We start from the raw sequence: 20,140 nt of genomic DNA, 5'->3' as shown, positions 1-20,140 counted from the left end.
CAGCAAGCAATACACTACCAAAGGTCATTTTTGTTGCAGTACCCATTGAGCCATAATGCTCTTTTAATATGCGTGTATATATGCACATATGAATGTAAATATACATGCATGCATGTATGTATATATATGATTTTAGAAGGGCCTTGTATGTTACAATCATTTGACGAAGTTTAAATCATGTTATGTTAAGGCCCTTTTGAGTGGACCTGCTAGTTGATTGAGTGTTTTTTGGTAAAAGCTAGTTGTTTGAGTTCAAATTCAACATCAAAACCATGAGGAATATGCTTTTGAAGATCAAAGAGGTTAGCAGGTTTGAAGCAGCAGAGATACAAGGAAAACACTTTAAAAACTCTGAAACAGAGAAATGTTTTTTCTCATTTGGCAGGGAAAGAGGGGAGAAGATTTGGAGGTATACAAGGCAATACAGTTAAAGTTTATTCTGATACAGTGATGATGTCTCAAAAAATATTGAATTATAAGACAGAAATTGTTCCTTGGATCGAAGATTTAGTTAACTAAGAGAACACATATTTTACAAGATGAATTCAGCAGATTCGAGAAGGCTAGGGTGGTTGTTTATAAACTAGGAAGGATTACATCAGAATTTAAAGATATATGTTAGAAAAACCAACAGAATATGACTGTGACTGCATTAGCAAAAGTCACCACAATGAGTTTGACTTTCAGATGCAATTTAGGTTAAAGGTGAAAAATGAGGCGGCCATGAAGAACTTTGGCTAAAAGTATGTGGTAAGACGGGATTTCAAGATATATTTCACAAGTTATGGCCTTACATAGATAATACTTTCAAATTAGGACATTGTATTAAATTTAGATTATTTAACCATGGATATTCGTACCACAACAATGGAATTAAAGAAGCTAACAGCTTCATATCGGTCCATAGATCTGACTAAATCCAAATCAACTAGCTCAATCTCATCTATTTTTGCGATTTCCGAATGCCCACAAGGTTGTTGGAGGTCAGCTTTAAAAGAAAACAGATAATATGAAGGAAGAAGGGTATAGCAGTTGATTCAAGTAGAAAAGGGAACAACAGAGGGGAACGAAGCGTGCAGAGCAATTCGGCTTCTCTATAGAGAGAGGTAGGATTCCCCAATCGTGAACCCAAAGGTGGTGCTCAAAGACAGGCAAATTAACTAACAGTTCCCCTGTGCTAATTTCAGTGTTAAACGTACTCTTTAGATAATTACAAAAATCAATTAGTCGTTAGGACATTGCTTTGACCAAGAAAAGTATATATACATGATTCAAGCCCATGGCTCATGAGCTTATACTTCCTGATACAAAATATACTACACCATGAACGACTCTTAACCAAGAATAAATCAAGTTGAAGCCAATATTTGTTCATAATGCAACAGGTGAAGTCCCTCTCTGTAGCAGAACGGAGCAGCCGCTTATTTAACCCAAAATCAGGCTAAGAAAAATCTTCACAGATAAAATATGATCTCACAACACAAAAAGCGCACATAATGTTCCTCATCCTGAGCAAAATATTGCTACAACATATAAATGTGAACTTGATAAAAATATTAGATGCAGAACCCACTTGGTCTGGAAACTCAATGTTGCATACAGTAGAATCTAGTAACAGTCAAGTAAAATGGTTACATTATCCTGTCAATCCAAGATTGGAAAGAGCCTCATTTCAGCCCTCAACAACATATACATTGTCATTCCTTGTTATCATAACTACAGATCGTAGCAACATCAGTTATCCATGAGAATACTGCAAAAAGATCCATCAGTCACAAATGAAAAGCGATCATCTTGCAGAAATTGATGATATCTTGTGCATGATCATCGATTCAGCTGCATTGATTGCTCCCCACGAACCTGTTATTGTGACTTTCCTGTTGACACCAATGATAAGAAAAATTTTTATAAAAAAAATCAGAATAAGCTGACCAATATGTTACACCGGTCTGAAAATTCATGCATGCAAAAGCATTACCTATCAAATGTACCAGAAATGAAATCACCTCTATCTGATACCTTAATCCTTGCTCCACTAACCTGCAACATTAGCAAATTGTCTATTATCATAAGAATCAACTTACCAATAACCTCTAATTTTTTGCTCTTGCAATTATAATCATGGGGGGGAACACAAAATTATAATAGAAATTAGATTGACATAATATTATCAAACGTAATTTAAGCTATGATGATTTGAACATGAAAAAATCTAAAATTTTGACTGATGGATTGGATTTGGATCCCAAACCTAAACGAAAAGTCAAGAGTTGGTCTAGCAAAAAATTGTAACAAATTAAAATAAAGCCAAATAAAAATAGCATAAAATTCAGAAACAATCTACGCTTTACTAAACTGTTGAATAAATGTCATGGCTTAGTTCATTACCAAGACCAAGGCAAGAACCGGAATCGGGACCTGTGCCGGCTGGCCAGCGGCACAAGTCAATACGGATCCGTACCGAATCGGACCAGCAAGAACTGATACAGAGGAGAAGAGAACCGGGGAGGAGGAAAAGAGAGAGAGAGGAGAGGGAAAGAAAAGGAGGGAGGAGAAGCCACCGAAGAGATCGCCGGAGGGCCTCCAACTGGCCACCGGACAGCACAATCGCGGTCTGGCACTGCAAGCATGAAACAAGGGCGATCACCCCTGTTTACAAGATTTTTTTAAAAAATTCCAACTACAGTGAAGCTGGTAATGGGTTCAAATGAAACCAGCATACCCAGTGCCGGCTTCACTATTTTTAAGTTTTTTTAAAAAAATTCTCAAACAGTAAAATCGGCAATGGGCTTGCTGGCTTCACTATTCATCGTCATTAAATAACGCGATGAGTGAGCAGGGGTAGTCACCCCTGTTCTACAGCAACAGCTCCACCTACGCATTTTCTGCCATCCGACGCCCTCCAACAGTCTCTCCGCCGGCCGCACCTCCCTCCGATGCCATTACTCCTCCCCTCTCTCTTTCTCTCTCGATTAAACATCCTATCGGATGACACCAAGCCACGAAGACCTCTGCGGCCCTCCAGCAGCCTCAGTGGGCCACCGCCGACCTCCGACAGCGTCGTCTCCTCTTTTCTCCCCTCCTCTCTCTCTCTTCCTCTCTTTTCCTCTTCCTCCGGTGTTCCGATTTGCTCCATCGAACCGTCCCGATTTGACACCGGTACAGCTCGGAATGCCCTGAACCATCCGATTCAGGACGGTTCAACAAATCCTAAACAAGACCAAATACAAATTATCTTTCAGAAGTTATACCAAACATCAGCCTAATTAACCATATGATGCACCGCAGGAGGAGGCTGAATCTGACAGAAATTAGTTGTTTTCACTTAATATAGGGTGATAGGGAGAGAGAATAGACTTCTGGTCGGAGACATGATTTACATAATGTATGGAAAACCATGTGTACATTCATATGGAGCACGGCATCATCTATGTCAAAATTAACATTACAATGCCTAATAACAAGAGGTCTAATTAAATCATCAACAAATGGTGATAGAAGTTTTTATTTATTATCCATTGGAACAATTTGGTTATTTAACAATAATATTGGATTTTATTTATTCAAAAAACTTCAAATAATGGAATCTAATGATAATCTTAGCAAGAACAATATACAAACCTCCAACCATCATGGTGGACTATTTTTCTCTTTTACATAAGATTCCACTACAAGATGTCAGATCTACTTCAAGTTGAGTAATTTTTTTTAGAGAACCATTTATAAATTGTTCCCGTTAGGATTTAAAATCAAAATCTACTGTTCTATGAATCAGAAGATTTCATTAAAAGAAAATAAATTAAAGGACCTCATCTGATAATGCACACCTGACTGATCTCCATTATGTTCCTTCCTCCACGACCAACAACAGCTCCAATATGCTCATCTGCAACACCGATCATCAAAGAGTTGCCTCGGCCTTCAAAGGTCCTAGCAGATAACCTTGTAGAGACCACAGGTGATGTCATAACCTACAGAGGCATTTAACAGATGATCTTAAACAGCACAGAAGCCAACATCAAGAGAGAAGTCTTGGAAATTTTTATAACAAATACAAGGCAATAAAAATTTTGGAAAATAAAGCAATACAAAAAGAGCATAAGTCTGCTCAGTAGATCTCAGAAAAGGCATGAAATCTTAGAGCATGACTTGCAGGGACTGTGGCTTTCCAGTAAGATAAAATCAACCTGGTTTAAAATATTCCATGTAGATGCTAATCAGCGAGGAAATCAAATATCAAAGAACACTAAAAGATGCTAGCCTGTTCCAGTGGCCCAAGGTTGAAACTGGTGCATTTATATCAAATCATTTTCTTTAGATATCATTTTTCAGTTGCCAATAAATTCAGCTATTACTTCTTTACTATAATTTTTTTAAAAAAAATCAGTTAAATTATGAAAACAAATACAGTAAAGAAATATCTAAAGCAAGAGAAAAAGATATAGTTGCACAGGAAGAAAAAAAATTCATTGGCCGGTTCTTTAGAATGATGCAGTCAATTCTTTAACAAGCCTTATCCCATCTATATAGGCTGCTTTAAGAAAAGGCATAATTTGATTATTCAATGGAATCTCAGCTTCAAACTAAACACCCGAACCTCCGTTGAAATTTTAGACAAGGCATCTTAGGCCAAGAGAGGGGCTTGACGGATCCAAAGAGGACATAAGAAGCCACATCTATCAATTGCAAGCTGAAAAGTATAAGGCTGGCAACCAAGAAGCATCCCTCCATGGTTCCTAGGTTTAGAAATCTAGATGACAATAGAAAAGGGCAGAATTTGATATGTGAAGAATCAGTTGGACTATAGAAAGGTTTGAAACAAGGCTAGGGATTAGCATTCATCTGAATTAGAGTCAAGAGGCTGAAAAAGCTAAGAAAGTGATAGTCTTGATAAAACATGATAGAACTTTATATTATTTGAAGTACCATGTACCATACAGGCAGTATGGGATGTGCCTTACTGACCTGGAAGGGTACAAGTACTAGCATGGGGCAAAGAGCACATCAGTCATGTATTTGGAAGATATAGAAAATAGCACATATCAAATGTGTATCAAATAATGATTAGTAGAAACATTTGTTTAACTTCTATTACTAGTTCAAAGTCATGTAGCAGGATTAATTAGTCAACCTACTTTTTGAAACTTCAAAACAAATCCATGTAAGTAAAAGAGAAGGGACTAGCATTTAGTTTAACTCAAAGTTTAATGTCTAAAATGCTACCATGATAAATACTCCATGATGGAGGACATCGAATGACTTACATCCAATCACCAAAACGTGGGTGCCTGTTGTATCATGAAGACCGAAACTGAGACACATCATTCATATGGTACAATGCAAACCAATAGTTTCAAAACAGGATTCGAAATGAGGTATGTAATTTAGCACTCCTCAAAGATGAAGGGGTATCTATATTTTTGAGCAGCCTAAACCCTTAAAAAACCTTAAATTTTCTAACAGAGTTTCTGTGGATAAAATGAGTGAACTGACTACATACATGGTGAAGAATAGGTTAATTAATTAAATAACAGATGAATTGATAACCTTTATCATGTGAACACACACGCACATGCACACACACATATATATGTATATGTATGTATGTATGTTTGTTCCCTAGCCTTTTAGGTGTTATTTGGACTTTAACTATGGCAAAGTATATCCAGCCATCTTCTTTTTTCAAAAAAAAAAAAAAAGATTAGAATAACTTATAAGCTAATTAAAACCAATAGTTATATGGAAAGCTGCACAATTTATGTCCAAATTTATATTTTGTTTTTTCACAAATCTTGAAAGTTTTAGCCTGGATGAATGGAAAGTACTTTTTTCTTACCTCCTTGAACCAATGATCAATATAGTGTACATCATGACAGATTACATTTTCATTATATTTGTCTTTCCCTTGAAATTGTGATTTCATGGTTGAACAAACCAGCTGATGTATAATTTCTGAGGGAGCTAGTATCTTAAACCTAATTCATGTATAGGCTGATTAGCCCCATGCACATAGTGACAACTTAGAAATAACTACGCAAATGACACTTTATTTGAACAATTTCACTCCTGGTTTGAAGATTCACCATCCAATGGATGTCCATCAAGTCAACCACAACCATTGAATAAATGGAACAGAATGGATTGTGTCATAACTTGACTGATTTTATGACGAGGCCTACTGAGCTTTTGGTGAATCAGCTATCTCTAGGAGAAAGCAACCAACCACCCTTATGTGTGTGTGTGTGTGCAATGCCACGTGATCAATTGTTTAATTATCAGAAAAGCCACCCTCCTTACATCATCTAATCAGGTCCATAGCTCATTTCCAACTGACAAACAATGCTTTATGTTCTTACCACATAATCTTCTATTTGGATTAAATAACATTTATCTTGTATCCTCTTTAATATAATATTAAATATCAGAAATTTCTACTTTTTGATTAACATCCAGCAAAGCCACTAGGAAATTGTATCTAGAGTTTTAGGGCAACTGGATATCATCTGTTCAAGATATAATAAAAACTCAGACTGCAGGAATTGTTTCAGTGCAGAAAATAAGGAATGACAGAAATCTGATTTTAATGAAAAATTATGGCATAAAGGCAACAGAAATTCACACAAAGTGCAATAAGCTACAGCCATAAAAAAAGTCTGATATCAATTTCTTGTCTACAACAATACCATGAGAAGATTTCTAGTGTTGTATGCTTTAAGGAATATATTGTACTCTGATGGAGAAAGATGGAGAAGACGAGAAAAATCTAACAGATGTTAGGAGCATGGGCAAATCACTTAGCAGTGAAGAAAGAAAATAGAACAAATCAGGTTGAATCAGCCTAACAGATGTCTTTCCATTCAAATAAACAATCCACTGCAATGCCTTCTCCGGTAGCTGGCTGCTGGGCTTGCTTATAATTATATGATGACTTGCTTTGCAAGTAATTTATGACTTTAAATAACCAAGTAATTTAGCTCCCATATTGACAGCCATAACCTTTTCTTTGAAATTTCAAAATTTAGATTTCTGTGAAAATCCACAATAAAAGACAATTGAACTTGTCCAAACATAATGACTTTGGAATTATTCCATCCCACTATATACTTAATTTAGGACCTCTGCACACCAATCATATCCAAACAAGGACTCTAAAACGAACACAAATCATCTAATTTTAAGATCCAAAATACAAGAAATTCTCAAGTAAACTATTTTTACTCCATCAAATACTCTGATACAGGACCACTTAAGATTGGCCAACAAAGGCATGCATGAACCTTAAGATCAAGGAAATTAGGGTTTTGATGAACAGAGTATCTTGCTGCCCTGTCACAGAAAACACATTTTTGCATGTCTCTATCTCTAAAAGTTATAAAGGTAAGAATTTTCTGTTTGGGCTTGCATAAGAGGAAAGCATCCTAGGTAAATGAATCTTAGTTCATGATAAGTGAGGCTCGAGAGTTGACATTGTCAAACAACATTAATTATTTATCCAAATAATGAATGCTAATGACTGCACCATTTTTCTCTATATATGTCCAGGTCATTACTAAGTAAAGGTCATCCAGGTTTCCAAGTTCGTTTGGTTCATGTTCTTTTGAGTTTCTGATTGGATACTAAGGTTCAAGTCCTAGCACCATGTTCTCCCATTTGAACACTTAAGAGTTCTTGAATCATGCTCTCTTCGCATTCAAACACTAAATTCGATCAAGTTAATAAACATGATTAGGTGAAAATTCTAACTAGTTAATTTTTCCTCTTTAGCTTATCTTGTACAATAATTTAGAACCAAAGTTTGAAAACTCATGCATTGACCATGCATCATTCACATACCAGTACAGCACCAAATGTGGTACACCCCTGTATTTACTCCCGGTTCTCCAGACAGAATGACACCCCATGTGGATATGGGACAGTATGATGCATTATACCAGTCAATATGAGATCGAGATGGTATGATATGGCCAAGATTCCAAACCTTGTTTGCAATCCAATGATTTCATGTGAAGCCTAAGTTTTCCAGTGAATGATAGAGAGCACCCTTGATGTGGAAAACTTTGTCAAGAGAATCAGAAAATATAAAAAATGGATCTCATGGATAATGGAAGTAGAGATAAAGGTCATGAGTTGCCACACTTTGAACTTAATGAGTTGATATGGAGTTGGGCAGTTGAGTTTGTAAAGGTCTGAAACTACTTGTTCATTCTCCATCTTGGTCATGAGAGTCAGAGCCTATTGGCGATGGGAAAGAAAGTTTTAAAAGGTAAAAGTCATGGTAATTGATCTCATTTACAGAGTTAATAACACTAAGAGTCCCATGTTTGCATCCTTGCAGCATTGAAAAAACCCTGCATGTGGGCATATAGATCTAGGAAGGCAAGTGTCATACACAAAGAATAATCATGTTAGAGAGCTCTCTATTTTATGGAAAAGAAATCACTTCTTGCTCCCCTTCTATTCGTACTTCCTCGTCCTCTCTAGTTACAAATCTCAGTAAAGCTCCCCTGTATTCTCCCTTCAGTGTCTAATGGTCAGCCAGGGAGCCTCAAAATGTCTTTATCAAGTTCTACTCTCGTTATATAGAACAAGAAATCATGTAAATTACAGTGATAGGAGACAAACTGTCATCAGTTTCGTTCCTTTAGTGCAGTTTCAGTTGCTAAATAATATACTTCTTGTAACCTTGTTCTCTACAGGTCTTTCTATAATTTGGCACAGCCAATCAATGGGAGTCATTTACAAGTTAAAATATTGATGAGATATCTTGTTTGATGATTTTCTCTGTGCAAAGGTAAGAGACACATGATATATTATATTTTCCTTTCAATTTGTTTTACAGGTCCAACTTGTTTCCTTGCTTGTTGCTGCCCTCTCCACCTCGGTTTCACAATAGCTCCATGCACTAAATTCTTCTTATGCACCAAAAAGAATGTAGTATCCAATTGACCAAGGATTTGAGTCCTGCTGGAACAGATTGGTATCGTGCCTTTTTGATGGGAAAGTGAGGCCCCGCACATCTGCAGGACAATAGTTTTCTATGGAACAGGGAAGTCGCACCTGCTTGGGTCCCTACACTAACGATGCACCAGGACAGACCAGGATGCATTTTTAATTGTTTATGCTTGTTTCAGTCCGTCCCCACCACATCATGCCATCTTGGTTCCGCACCATCCGAAGAGCAAACCAAGATGGGGCCTGATACTGAGATCTAAACCCCTGCAATTGCCAGTTAGAAGTGGTTTCGTTAGGCTCTATTGAGTGAGGTCGCTCATGCAATTTAAAGAATAATAAAGTGGAAACCTCTGAATTGTTTGCAAACAACTTGAGCTGCTAAAATTTTAAAGCATACTTGTGCAAAAATTGCATATTTATGTGAACATATGAAGCTAGTGTAAGCTAAATAAATCTCTTACTCTTGGAGTTAATATAACAATGTAAATTAGAAAAATTAAACCCATATATTTGCATTACTGAGTAAATGCAGGAAGCCAGGAACAACTCTAATACAATTATAACAGACAGTTCTGCAATTCACTCTTCATGCACTGAAAATACATCTAACCTTACTGTTTGGGTATTTTCCTCCACAGACATTCATTCCACTCATTGGGTTGCATGCCACTGAAGGAATAACATATCCAATTGGAATACCATGAGCACCAGCAAAGTTGATACCTAAAGTATGGAATATAGAAGAAGAAGAAGAAGAAGAAGAAGAGAAAGAAGATTAACTTCACACTTTCAATCAAGAGTTGGAATATCCTCTAATATACTTTCAATTTCTCAGTGGTAATTAAGTTCTAATCACAACAAAAAACAGAAACAAAAAATAAGATTCACAAATTGATCAACATTATGCTGCCCCAATTTAGTTATACCCTGCCTCTAAGCTTCATAATTCACGTAAATGTATTCTTCATTCAATTAATGAAATATCTAGAAGAACCTAAACAACTCAACCAATACCAGAATCTCCCACAGTGCAAACTGTGAGTGGCATCAACATGATATTGACTTGAATGAGAGACCCCAAAAATGTATCAAGCAGAAAACATAATGAAGCATAACAGGTTACTAAAAAAATTGTGATAAAATATTCTTTTCTTGGTATCAGATGTATGACTCGACTAGGAAGAAAATGTAAAGTTACTGGTAGTAACAAGACTGTCTGACAAGGAAAAAGGATCATAGTTCGCATCACACCTGCATATGGATATGGAGTGATTATGGACTGTGAATAATGAGTATCTTCAGATAACCTTGACAAAATCAAAAAGAGTGCACGAATTTGTTCCTCCAGAGATCCTGTTATTGTAGTGAGTCTATCATTCAACCCAACATGATTATTATCCTGAGGTGATATCTTGATGCCTGCCCCTGAGTCTTCAACAAATGACCTGCAAAATGCATATTGTACATATAAGCTCATAACAGCATACAGTAAAAGCATCAATTCTAAGAGGGAAAAAAAAACATTTTCCAGCAGTATGAAAAATGAAAACATATTTTCTAATCAGAAAGCTTATTGTCTGAAGAGAACATTTGACTGTGACGAACTAGGCTCAAACTAAACATATTTAGCCAAATCAATTTGCAAGCATAGACGCTTCAGGATCAAGTAAAAATGTTCTGCATTACCAAGAGTCCCCATCTGCGGCCAAATCCCCCGAAAGAAAAGGTGTTCCTGCTACTCCAATAGTCCTATCCAAGAAATTCTATGATGGAATATCATAAGTAATAGTTTGGAGAGCATTACCAAAGAAAAAAATTCTCCTAAGATCATTAAACAAATGTATGGGGAAGCAAGGAATGGTAATTATGGCCAAATGGGTCATTCTCTTGATATGGTGGGCCTAGTTAGAGGATTAGTCTAAGTTCTCATCTCTTTATACTTGTCATGGAATCACCAACGAACTAGCATGTAGCATTCAAATGAAGACTCCATGATCCAAATTTATTGCAAGTAAGGAGAGTTTTAACTTGATGAAATGACAGATGAGATGCCCATTGAGAACTGTAAAACACTGGTTTCAAGGATATATACACTGCAACAATTCAATGGGATGGACAAGTAAATTTCTGAAGCAATTTACCTAGGAAGAATCCTTCAGGAATGTTGTGTTATCGCCACATGACAATGAGAAAAAGGGAAGGGTGCATAAGACAGCAATAAAGCTAGCATGTCATATGGGTGATATGTTGGGTTATACAGTAAATTCAAGCATGCAAAGATAAATGATGCAAGGATGAAATCGTCGAAGTGGATAAGTAGGAAAACAAAAAGAATAAAATTGCAAACAAGTATACTAGACGGTGCATTAAAAGTTGCACTAGAGGATGAAGTGATAAAATTCCGAATATGATGCTACATGCCAATGCAAAAAGAATCAAAGCAAGTGTATGTAAGGCAAGGGCCTCTAATTACTGCAAAAGGGAAAACCAGAAAAGAAATGGATGAAAGGAAGAACCAACTTCAGTAGAAATTTTCAAGACTTGAAAATCATGCTATCAAAGGAAGTAAACATTGAGATGAAGAAGAACTTACAGAGGCACCACATAGTAATAAAGTTTTGTTATGTGGCTATCATTATGGTATTTTGCACCACATAGTAAGAAAGTTTTGTTATGTGGCTATCATTATGGTATTTTGCTTTATCACAACTTCTAACTGTGCAGTAGTTAACAAGTCATCAATAATAGAAGTTATGACATTGCATAACAAATCCCAAAAAAGCAGTCAATTTGTCACAAAATGTAATTGATAGTAGTCAAAAGCAAAGAACAACTAATATGAAGACAATACACCTTCTAGAACATTAGGAACTCACAAGGTTGAATTGCAGATGTTGATATTCGCAATTAGAGAACATCAGAATATAAGTACACTCAGTAATTGCTATGATGAAGAATGAAAAGATCAAATTTATACTTTATGGTAGATCCTGCTTTCCCGATTATGCCACCACAAGAGCTATGTGGCACAATGAGCCTCACTTTGGATTTACCTTCGGCATCATTACTCTCTTCAGCCTATTTATGCCAGGCATTGGAGCACTTCAGGAAATGTACTGATCAGTTTTAAACATTATTCTATGCAAAAGCTAATGTTAGTATTACCTCTGTCAGCAGTTTCTCAAGGATAAGTTCCATTGCTTTTATTATTTCACTGGTGGTACCAGAAACCATGATTATCCTATCTGCTGTTCCTGGATAGAATTCATGATTACGTGATAACTGAATACGAGCTCCAGACTGTGACTGAAGCTCTGTGATTGTTGAGCCACCCTTTCCAATGATGCATCCAGCTGCAATATTTGAAACAAGGAACCTAATGTAGGTTTGTGTCTCTCTACTATCTGACATGAATAGCCATGATGTCAACAATGTACTTAAAAAACCTAAATTAAGCAGGCAAAGCCATACAAAAGGCAAAGTAAAGTATTGAATGAACCAACTGAATCAGTTAATTCCATACTTCTTAAAAAGCGAAATGGTAACCACGAAAAGGTCAAGTTATTTTCATAGAGTAAAAGTCAATTTCATATACTTATCCTTGAGACTAAAAACCACTAGAAGTTGATAAACAATAGCAGTCATTCTAAAATAATTAAATGCCACATGCATTATTGAAATAAATGTTTTAGCAGCCCCATTACATGTCATTCTATTAAAATTTACTTTAAACAGGATATATGTCACGTACTTTTGAGTGAATTGATATGCAATTTTTGAGATGTCGGATAAAAATTGCAAACAGAAAGTATTTTTCTTTTTGGAATTATTGCATATATACTTCTGCACATGGTGCAGCAGTAAGGTTGCTCCATTATGACCAAGATGACAAAGGGTTGGAACACAAAAACAACCTCTCGACATGTGGATTCAGGCTATATACATCTGACCCTCCCCAGACCTTGCAATAGCAGAAGACTCGTGCAGTATGACACCCTTTATAGTCTTGAAAAATGACTTATTGCATTTTTATCCTACAAAAATCAGTATTTGCATATACGTACCTATCAAATCATCCTTGCTTTGCAACAATGCTCCTCCAATTAGATTTTCAGCTTATGGTGCTAATAAATAACAATTTAAATATAAAATGATATTTTAAACATTTTGCACAAAAATCCTTTAAAAATTAATATTAAATTTGTACTTTCATGAGTTATATTTTTTTTTCATTTTTCAGAGGTACTCGTATAAAAGGATAATAATGTTATTTTACATTTGGAATCGTTATTTTTAAACACCATACATACAAGTGCGTGCGTGCAGAGAGAGAGAGAGGGGTGTACTAGAATCCTATTAACAGGATTTTAGGATAAATTCAGTTGATCCTAATCGGATGACAGAGACATGACACTAATGATCTGAGCCGTTATAAGATCTATTATCTCTGAACTACATATACACTAATTATCACATAATTTGAAGACCCTAAGCCTATGTATCAGGTGGTCAAAGCACATGCACTGTTTTGTGTTACTTAAAATGTATATAACTTTTTATATCTAGGAACGTTAGAAGTAGTAGATCACATCAAATAGCTTCAATCAATGTCATGTCTCTATTGGCCAATCAAATTTGATGTGAAATCTGGTCAACCAAGATTCTAGTCCACATCTACATATGCAAATAGTGATTTTTGAAATGTAAATATACAATAATATATATCTAATAGGGGCATATATGCAACAAAGACCTTTCTTTTTTATCTTTTTCCTATTACCCAGTTCTCTCTTTGACCAATGAAAGGATTAAGCTTCTCCAGTTAACTAAAGCAAGGTTTATCGAACCGGTACCATGATCTATACTAGTCTATGACTAGCACGCTATGATAAGGCTCCATACCATGCCGTTCTAAGGCATCCCAACAAAGGGAGAGCCAGAGAGGGAGGGGGGAGAGAGAAGAAGAGAGAGAGGAAAAGAGAGAGAAGACAAGAGGAAGAGGAAGGGAGGGAAACAGGAGAGGGGGGAAGAGAGAGAGGGAGGCCGGAAGAGAGAGATGCCGACAAGGATTTCCCTATTTCGTTCGAAACTGGGGAGCACTTCTTTAACTTCAAAATAGACAAATTAAAAATGAGCTCCCATATTCGAAACAAAATGGGGGATTTGGTATACTCTGACCCGGCTGATTTGGCACAATTCAGCAAACCATGAGCCAAAGCTGCAAATATTGGTAAGCATGCAAGTCTGCACAAGGTACCACCTCAAGGGATTGTATAGTTTCTAATGCACAAGTACATCTATGTTATACATTGCTAAACAAAAGCTTTAAGCACCTTCAATAGATCATACCATGGAAAAAGAAATTACCGATATTATTTTGCTTCAAGAAATGTCGCCTTTTTTCCTACTAGTCATTAGGAAAATAATATCTCTACTTCTTCACAACTAACCTCTCGTTATGAATTTACAGTTCCATTGCAACTTGCTTTATATTTATATTTGTTGCATTATCAAAATCTCACAGCACTTCTAATCCCTAGAGGTGGCAATCGGGTATGGGTCAAGTCAAATCAGATACAGGCCAGATCAAAAACCTGTCAACTCAAATCCGACCTATTTATTAAATAGGTCAAAAATTCAAATCTAAATTCTACCAGGTTATAAAACAGCTAATCCAATCCGACCCACATAACCGATTTATTAAATAGGTGAAGTCAGGTTAAATGGGTTAAATGAGCTGAATAGACTAAATGGGTTGGGTTAAACAGGTCAAAAATAGGTTAAGCAGTTTTAAATAGGTTAAATGGGTCGGATTATGATCCGACCTAATTATTAAATGAATTAAACAGGTCAAAGGTTTAAACCTGAACTCAACCCATTTAATAAATAAGTCTCGATGGGTTAACCTGTTTAGAATCTAAATCTGTTTATGTCAAACCCAAAACCGCTTAAAGCGGATCGTTCACGGATCAAATTGATAGATTGGGTCATAAATTGCCACCCTTAGTAATCCCTTTTAACACAAATAACAATTATTTTCTTCTTTAAGCATCACATCTACCATCCTATTGAATCATTGATCATCTTCACTCGAACATATAATAGGAACATCATTGGTGGGTTGTGGTCCGTCAATCCAACATGCTCGTTCTTGTCCTATTTTTGAGCTGTCTATCTTTTTACTTTAAAGACTATATTAGGTGTTTCAGCATGTACTTGGGAACTAGAATTGGAGGAAGCATGGCCAAAATTGGGTTAGGGCAGGATGCAAACCCAAGCCAGTGGTATCACTACCTACTGACTTTTCCAACTAGGCCTGTTGGCATCCTGTAGGTGTTTCAGCATATTATAATCCAAATATTCATGTTTCTCATTGAGATTAAAAATCCCATATATAGAAAAAGTAAATTAAAACCCCTCAGTCTCTTTACGGAGGAGAGAACAAGACACAATTTCTTAATGGCATGTAGGAAGGAAAAATAAAGAAAAACGCAAGAAACAAGAAGGGAGTAGGGATGTCAGGGGGAGAGAGAAGAGGGATGGACAGTTATTATATATGTAATCTGCCTATTAAAATATTATAGTTCCCTCCACAAGTGGTAGAGATGCCACCACATGCAGCGATATTAATCATTTTAGACTTTAAATATAAGACCTGACATGAAAAAAAAAACTAAATTATAATTTCAATAATTAGCTATTAATCTTTAAGGCTCGCTAACCAAGTGGGTTGATATCAAAGCAGCAAAGCTCAGAATATTTACTGAGCAAGTCAAACCTTCAATGGCAAACAAAAACTACAATCAGCTATTAATCATTAATATCCACCAAGAAGATTTCTAACACCAACACTGAACCCCGCATTGGTTTTTTGCTGAAATAGTACAATACTAGGTACCAATAGACAGCATAGAACTCTGTCATGTACCGAGACACTGCACCAATGCCAGAAATCTGCTTGAACAATATGGTACCATTTATGCTGTCTCATCCCAGTGGTACTTGATTGATTTCTAGTATTGATACATGGTGTCTCGATACGTTGAACCTTATCATACCAAACCATGTATCAACACTGTAACATGATGGTATATGTACAAAATCAAGTACTGAGATGATGAATCTTGCTCGAAATCATAGAGCATCGTATCGGACCGAACCTTTTGATGTTAGGACCGTAGCCCCTAACCAACTTTCCAAAAGACAAATGCCCATTGGGAGGTGGGGTTTATTAGCCTTTATCCACTAGACACAGGGGCTTCACACCTGAGTTGACCCACATCAAGCTAGATCACTTTCAATCAGCAAACTGAACGGTTAGACCCATTTAATCTTACCAACCAGGCACCAGTCGATCCTCCTTGTCAACTCCCATAATTGTTGTCAATACATCAACCACCTTCGGCGACCAACCCCAGCCTGAGTCTCACCAAACTTTCTTGGCTACTATCCTCTTCTAGAGTCTCACCGAATCCTCTTTGGCTACCTCACCGAACCCCCTCGGCTACCATCCTCTCCCAGAGTCTCATCGAGTCTTTTTCGGCTACCAACCTCTCTCTGGTTCTTACCAAATGTGAGCTGAAACCTTGCACAATAATTTCTCTTCCCAGCGATATTTTTTTTTAATAATCTAAGGGCCTACCGGATTTCGAACCTGCAACCTCGCTCTGATACCACATGTTAGGACCGTAGTCCCTAACCAACTTTTCAAAATGCAAATATCCATTAGGAGGTGGAGTTTATTAGCCTTTATCCACTAGGCACAGGAGCTTCACACCTGAGTTGACCCGCATCAAGCTAGATCACCCTCAATCAGCAGGCTGGGCGGTTAGATCCATTTAATCTTACCAACCAGGCATCAGTCGACCCTCCTTGTCGACTCCCATAATTGTTGCCAATACATCAGCCACCTTCTACTACCAATCCCAGCCTGAGTCTCACCAAACCCCCTCGGCTACCATCCTCTTTTAGAATCTCACCGAGTCCTTTTCGGCTACCAACCTCTCCCTGAGTCTCACCAAATGTGCACTGGAACCTTGCACAACACTGGTACATCCGTACCATACCATCCCCCCAATCTCATACCAATATACTATCTCATATTGTACGGACACTCGATATACTATCTCGTACCATATCGAATCATATACTAACATTATAATAACATGATATTGGTACGGGATCCAATATCGAGATGGCAAACTTTGCTTGAAACCTTACCCACCCACCTATCAGATAGGTATTGAAGTAGCAAAGCTTAAGATGTTTCCAAACCAGAATGCATCAACAAGTTGATCTTTTGATTTCATGTATGGTATTATCTACACGATAATCTCCAACCTCTTCAATATCCAATGAGCCTACTTCAATATGTTGCGTTCTTTCAAGAAATATTGCATCCAACAACTTGCCTACCAATATATGATCTATTTATTTGATCAAAAAACTTGTTTTAATTTGAAATATCCAGGCACATGATTCCACATATAACATGACATTGAACTTCTACACTAGATCTTCTATGTTTTGTCTCTTCTCCAGATTTATTAGATTTCAACCAATACAACCACAAAGACCATGGTATATACTCAATCAAATGATGAACATGCCCAATATATGAATGAGCACTTGTTTATATTGACGATACGAAAATTAAGCACTTTTTAGATATAGAAGAATACACAATACAGCATCAAGATGTGGTTTTCTAGGTGAATTAATGTAGAAAATGGCAGTTGTTCTGTGCAAACAAGAAGTGAAGATGCGCAACTATGTGGTCAGTCATTTTTCCTTCAATTCCTACCCATTAGTAGTCATCAAATAAAGCTCTATAGTCCTATTTGTGTTTTACGTGATTTAACAAAAATCAATTGGTTTGCCACCAACATCTTGATTTCTATTAAAGAAAACTACATTCTTTATCTAAAATATGTTAATCCTTTTTCTACACGTGACATCTTTATGTGAAGAAAATGCCTTCACCAGAATATTTCAATTTTTCTATACCTCGCTGGATACCACAACACTGTCCCAATACAGAAGGAGCTCAATTTGTTATCTGTAGCTTTAACTTCTTGTAATACTCTTGGCCAGAAAACTAGAATAGGCATTTGATCACCTAAATTCCCATTGCATCAAGAACATTCCTAAATTAATCCCTAAAATAGAGAGTGAAGGTGGCGGTATAGATGGGATATGCAGATACCCCGCATAAGAGAAATATTTTAATCAATAAAAATATTAGAATTACAAATGTCGTCAAGCTGTGCAGATTACAGTGAAAGCAAATAAGTTTGGACTTTTCTGATCTAATAAATAACTAGCAGAGGACTATAAAAAGACAAGTCACAATAAAAGGACTACTCACAACCAAAACCCCACCTTTTTCATTCAACAACTATTCCTTAACCAACTTAAAGTTGAACTCCTTATGTTAAGATGTTCTGCCGAACTTTGACTTGGTAACACTATTCCACACCCTATCAACCCTTTGATATCTGAAACTATAAATGCAGAAAGGAACTAAAACCTAATTGATATCAATAAATGACTATTTCTAATCATAAGCAGAAACTGAAAAAATGCTTAAATTGAACTAGGAGTTTCTAGGAATACCAGTAGAACTAAAAGTCCCCAAAAAAATTCCAATGGATATCAACTCAATTACAATAAGGAGTTCATAAAGAACAAACATTTTTTTAGACTTATTGGGCCTTCCAAATTTTAAGTATAAAAATGGCTTCAAGAATCATAATGCAAGACATATTTTTCCTGACTTAGAACTATTGCATACAATGAAATCTAGTTGCTCAATTCACATAACTGCTCAATTTGTGCAAACAACTAGCATTGATTTCTTGAGGAGATAACCATTCTTGTTTTACCCTGGTTTACCCCTTACCAATCCTTTATTTTCCGAATTAAAAAATTATTTCACTGTAGAATTTTCTGGTAAATAGTTAGAACAAAGAGATAAATTGAATCAATTCCCCTCAGAGCCAACATACTGCACTGTAGGAGAGTGAAGAAAGCACCATATTTTATCCTCTCCTCAATATTCCGACTAGCATCCAGATCTTCTTACAACAAAAATAGGATTCCCCTTCAATTTCCAAGAAAATCCACCACACCCCATCAATCTCTAAACACCATCTCCAACATTATCAACAACGCATTCGTCATAACAACAGTAACTACAGATGATTCAGGAATAGAATCTAAGATCCGATAAAAGGTTTCCAACTCAAAAACTTTAAAGATTTCAAGATCCTCCGGAATAGAAAATGATCACTAAGAAGAGAGGATCAGAGTTTGCCTCACCTGGGGAGGGGGTTTTTGGGCGAGGACGGGGTCGCACCGGCGGGGCTTCAGGAGAGGAGACGGCGGGGGTGTCGAGACATTCCATGGCGGAAGGTTTTCTCGTACGCAGACAAAGAGAGAGATCACCCCATCTGTGGGGTTTGGCGAAGGTTCTCGATTTATATATAGCCTCGCCTTCGCAGGAGCGAATACTGCCGAGAAACCGCGCAAACTGGAAGCCTCTCGGGTTTTTTAATGGAAACTATTTAGAAAGAGGAAGCAAACTATCAACCGAGAAAGGGTTGCAGCAGGGCGCGGGCCCCGCCGTGGCCCCAAAGTGTTATGGCCGGGCTTCAGGTCCGGTTTCGGGTGTGTTTGCTCTTGCGGGCAAAAATTTCAAGCATGAGAATGATTTCCATCCCCAGGTTTTAAGAACCGCATGGAGAATAAACAATGGGCACATCAAGAAGGGATAATCCCCTTAGGTTCAGGTTGTATCTTTCACACAAAAAATTAATTAATTTTTTATAAATTATTAGGTCACATCCAGCATAAATCTCAAAGCATTCTAAATTCTCCATCCACACATATCTCCAAGCAGCCATTTTTGATGTGTCTAGGCGATCAAATTTTTTTCTAGCAAGATGGAAAAGAGACAACCCTATGAGTTTGGATTGTATCTTCCATACGAAAAAATAATTGATCTCTTTTTATAACACCAGCCATTGGTTTATACAACTCTTAAAGCTCTCCGTATCTTTTCATTCATTCATCTGCACAAATTCGAATAGCCATTGCATAATCCAATGATGATTTGTACAAAATGAACCCTTCTCTAATAAAAAAAGTACCATCTCCACACGCTACATTACTTTAACTCATCAAGACC

At 36.8% G+C, this 20,140-nt stretch overlaps 1 protein-coding gene across 3 annotated transcripts; it reads right to left on the bottom strand.

Annotated features, from left to right (window-relative positions):
• Window positions 1-1,520: 1,520 nt before the first annotated feature.
• On the bottom strand, window positions 1,521-19,648 carry LOC105034119 (protein BTR1). Of its 3 annotated transcripts, none has more exons than XM_073245548.1 (8): window positions 19,273-19,648; window positions 12,118-12,356; window positions 11,930-12,030; window positions 10,204-10,397; window positions 9,563-9,621; window positions 3,828-3,971; window positions 1,979-2,040; window positions 1,521-1,877 (listed from the first exon to the last, which is right to left on the bottom strand). In XM_073245548.1, the coding sequence occupies exons 1-8, from the start codon at window positions 19,355-19,357 to the stop codon at window positions 1,790-1,792; spliced, it is 972 nt and encodes a 323-aa protein (XP_073101649.1). In that variant the 5' UTR covers window positions 19,358-19,648; the 3' UTR covers window positions 1,521-1,789. The 3 variants fall into 3 exon arrangements, with proteins under 3 accessions (XP_073101649.1, XP_010907457.1, XP_010907456.1); XM_010909155.4 differs by having other exon boundaries at window positions 9,563-9,675; window positions 12,118-12,305; window positions 19,273-19,645; XM_010909154.4 differs by having other exon boundaries at window positions 9,563-9,675; window positions 19,273-19,644.
• Window positions 19,649-20,140: the final 492 nt, after the last annotated feature.

This window comes from Elaeis guineensis, chromosome 11 (genome assembly GCF_000442705.2).
Source record: "Elaeis guineensis isolate ETL-2024a chromosome 11, EG11, whole genome shotgun sequence".
NCBI lineage: Eukaryota > Viridiplantae > Streptophyta > Magnoliopsida > Arecales > Arecaceae > Elaeis > Elaeis guineensis.
This window is presented reverse-complemented; position numbering and strand designations above follow the sequence as displayed.

Bases quoted from the DNA above. Each gene is read 5' to 3' on its own strand.
- LOC105034119 (XM_010909154.4), bottom strand. From the start codon at position 19,357: ATGGAATGTCTCGACACCCCCGCCGTCTCCTCTCCTGAAGCCCCGCCG. The intron at 9,676-10,203 runs GTGTGATGCGAA...TCCATACTTTAG, and splicing joins CACTCCATATCCATATGCAG to GTATCAACTTTGCTGGTGCT. The intron at 1,878-1,978 runs GTAATGCTTTTG...TGGTGTCAACAG, and splicing joins ATTTCTGGTACATTTGATAG to GAAAGTCACAATAACAGGTT.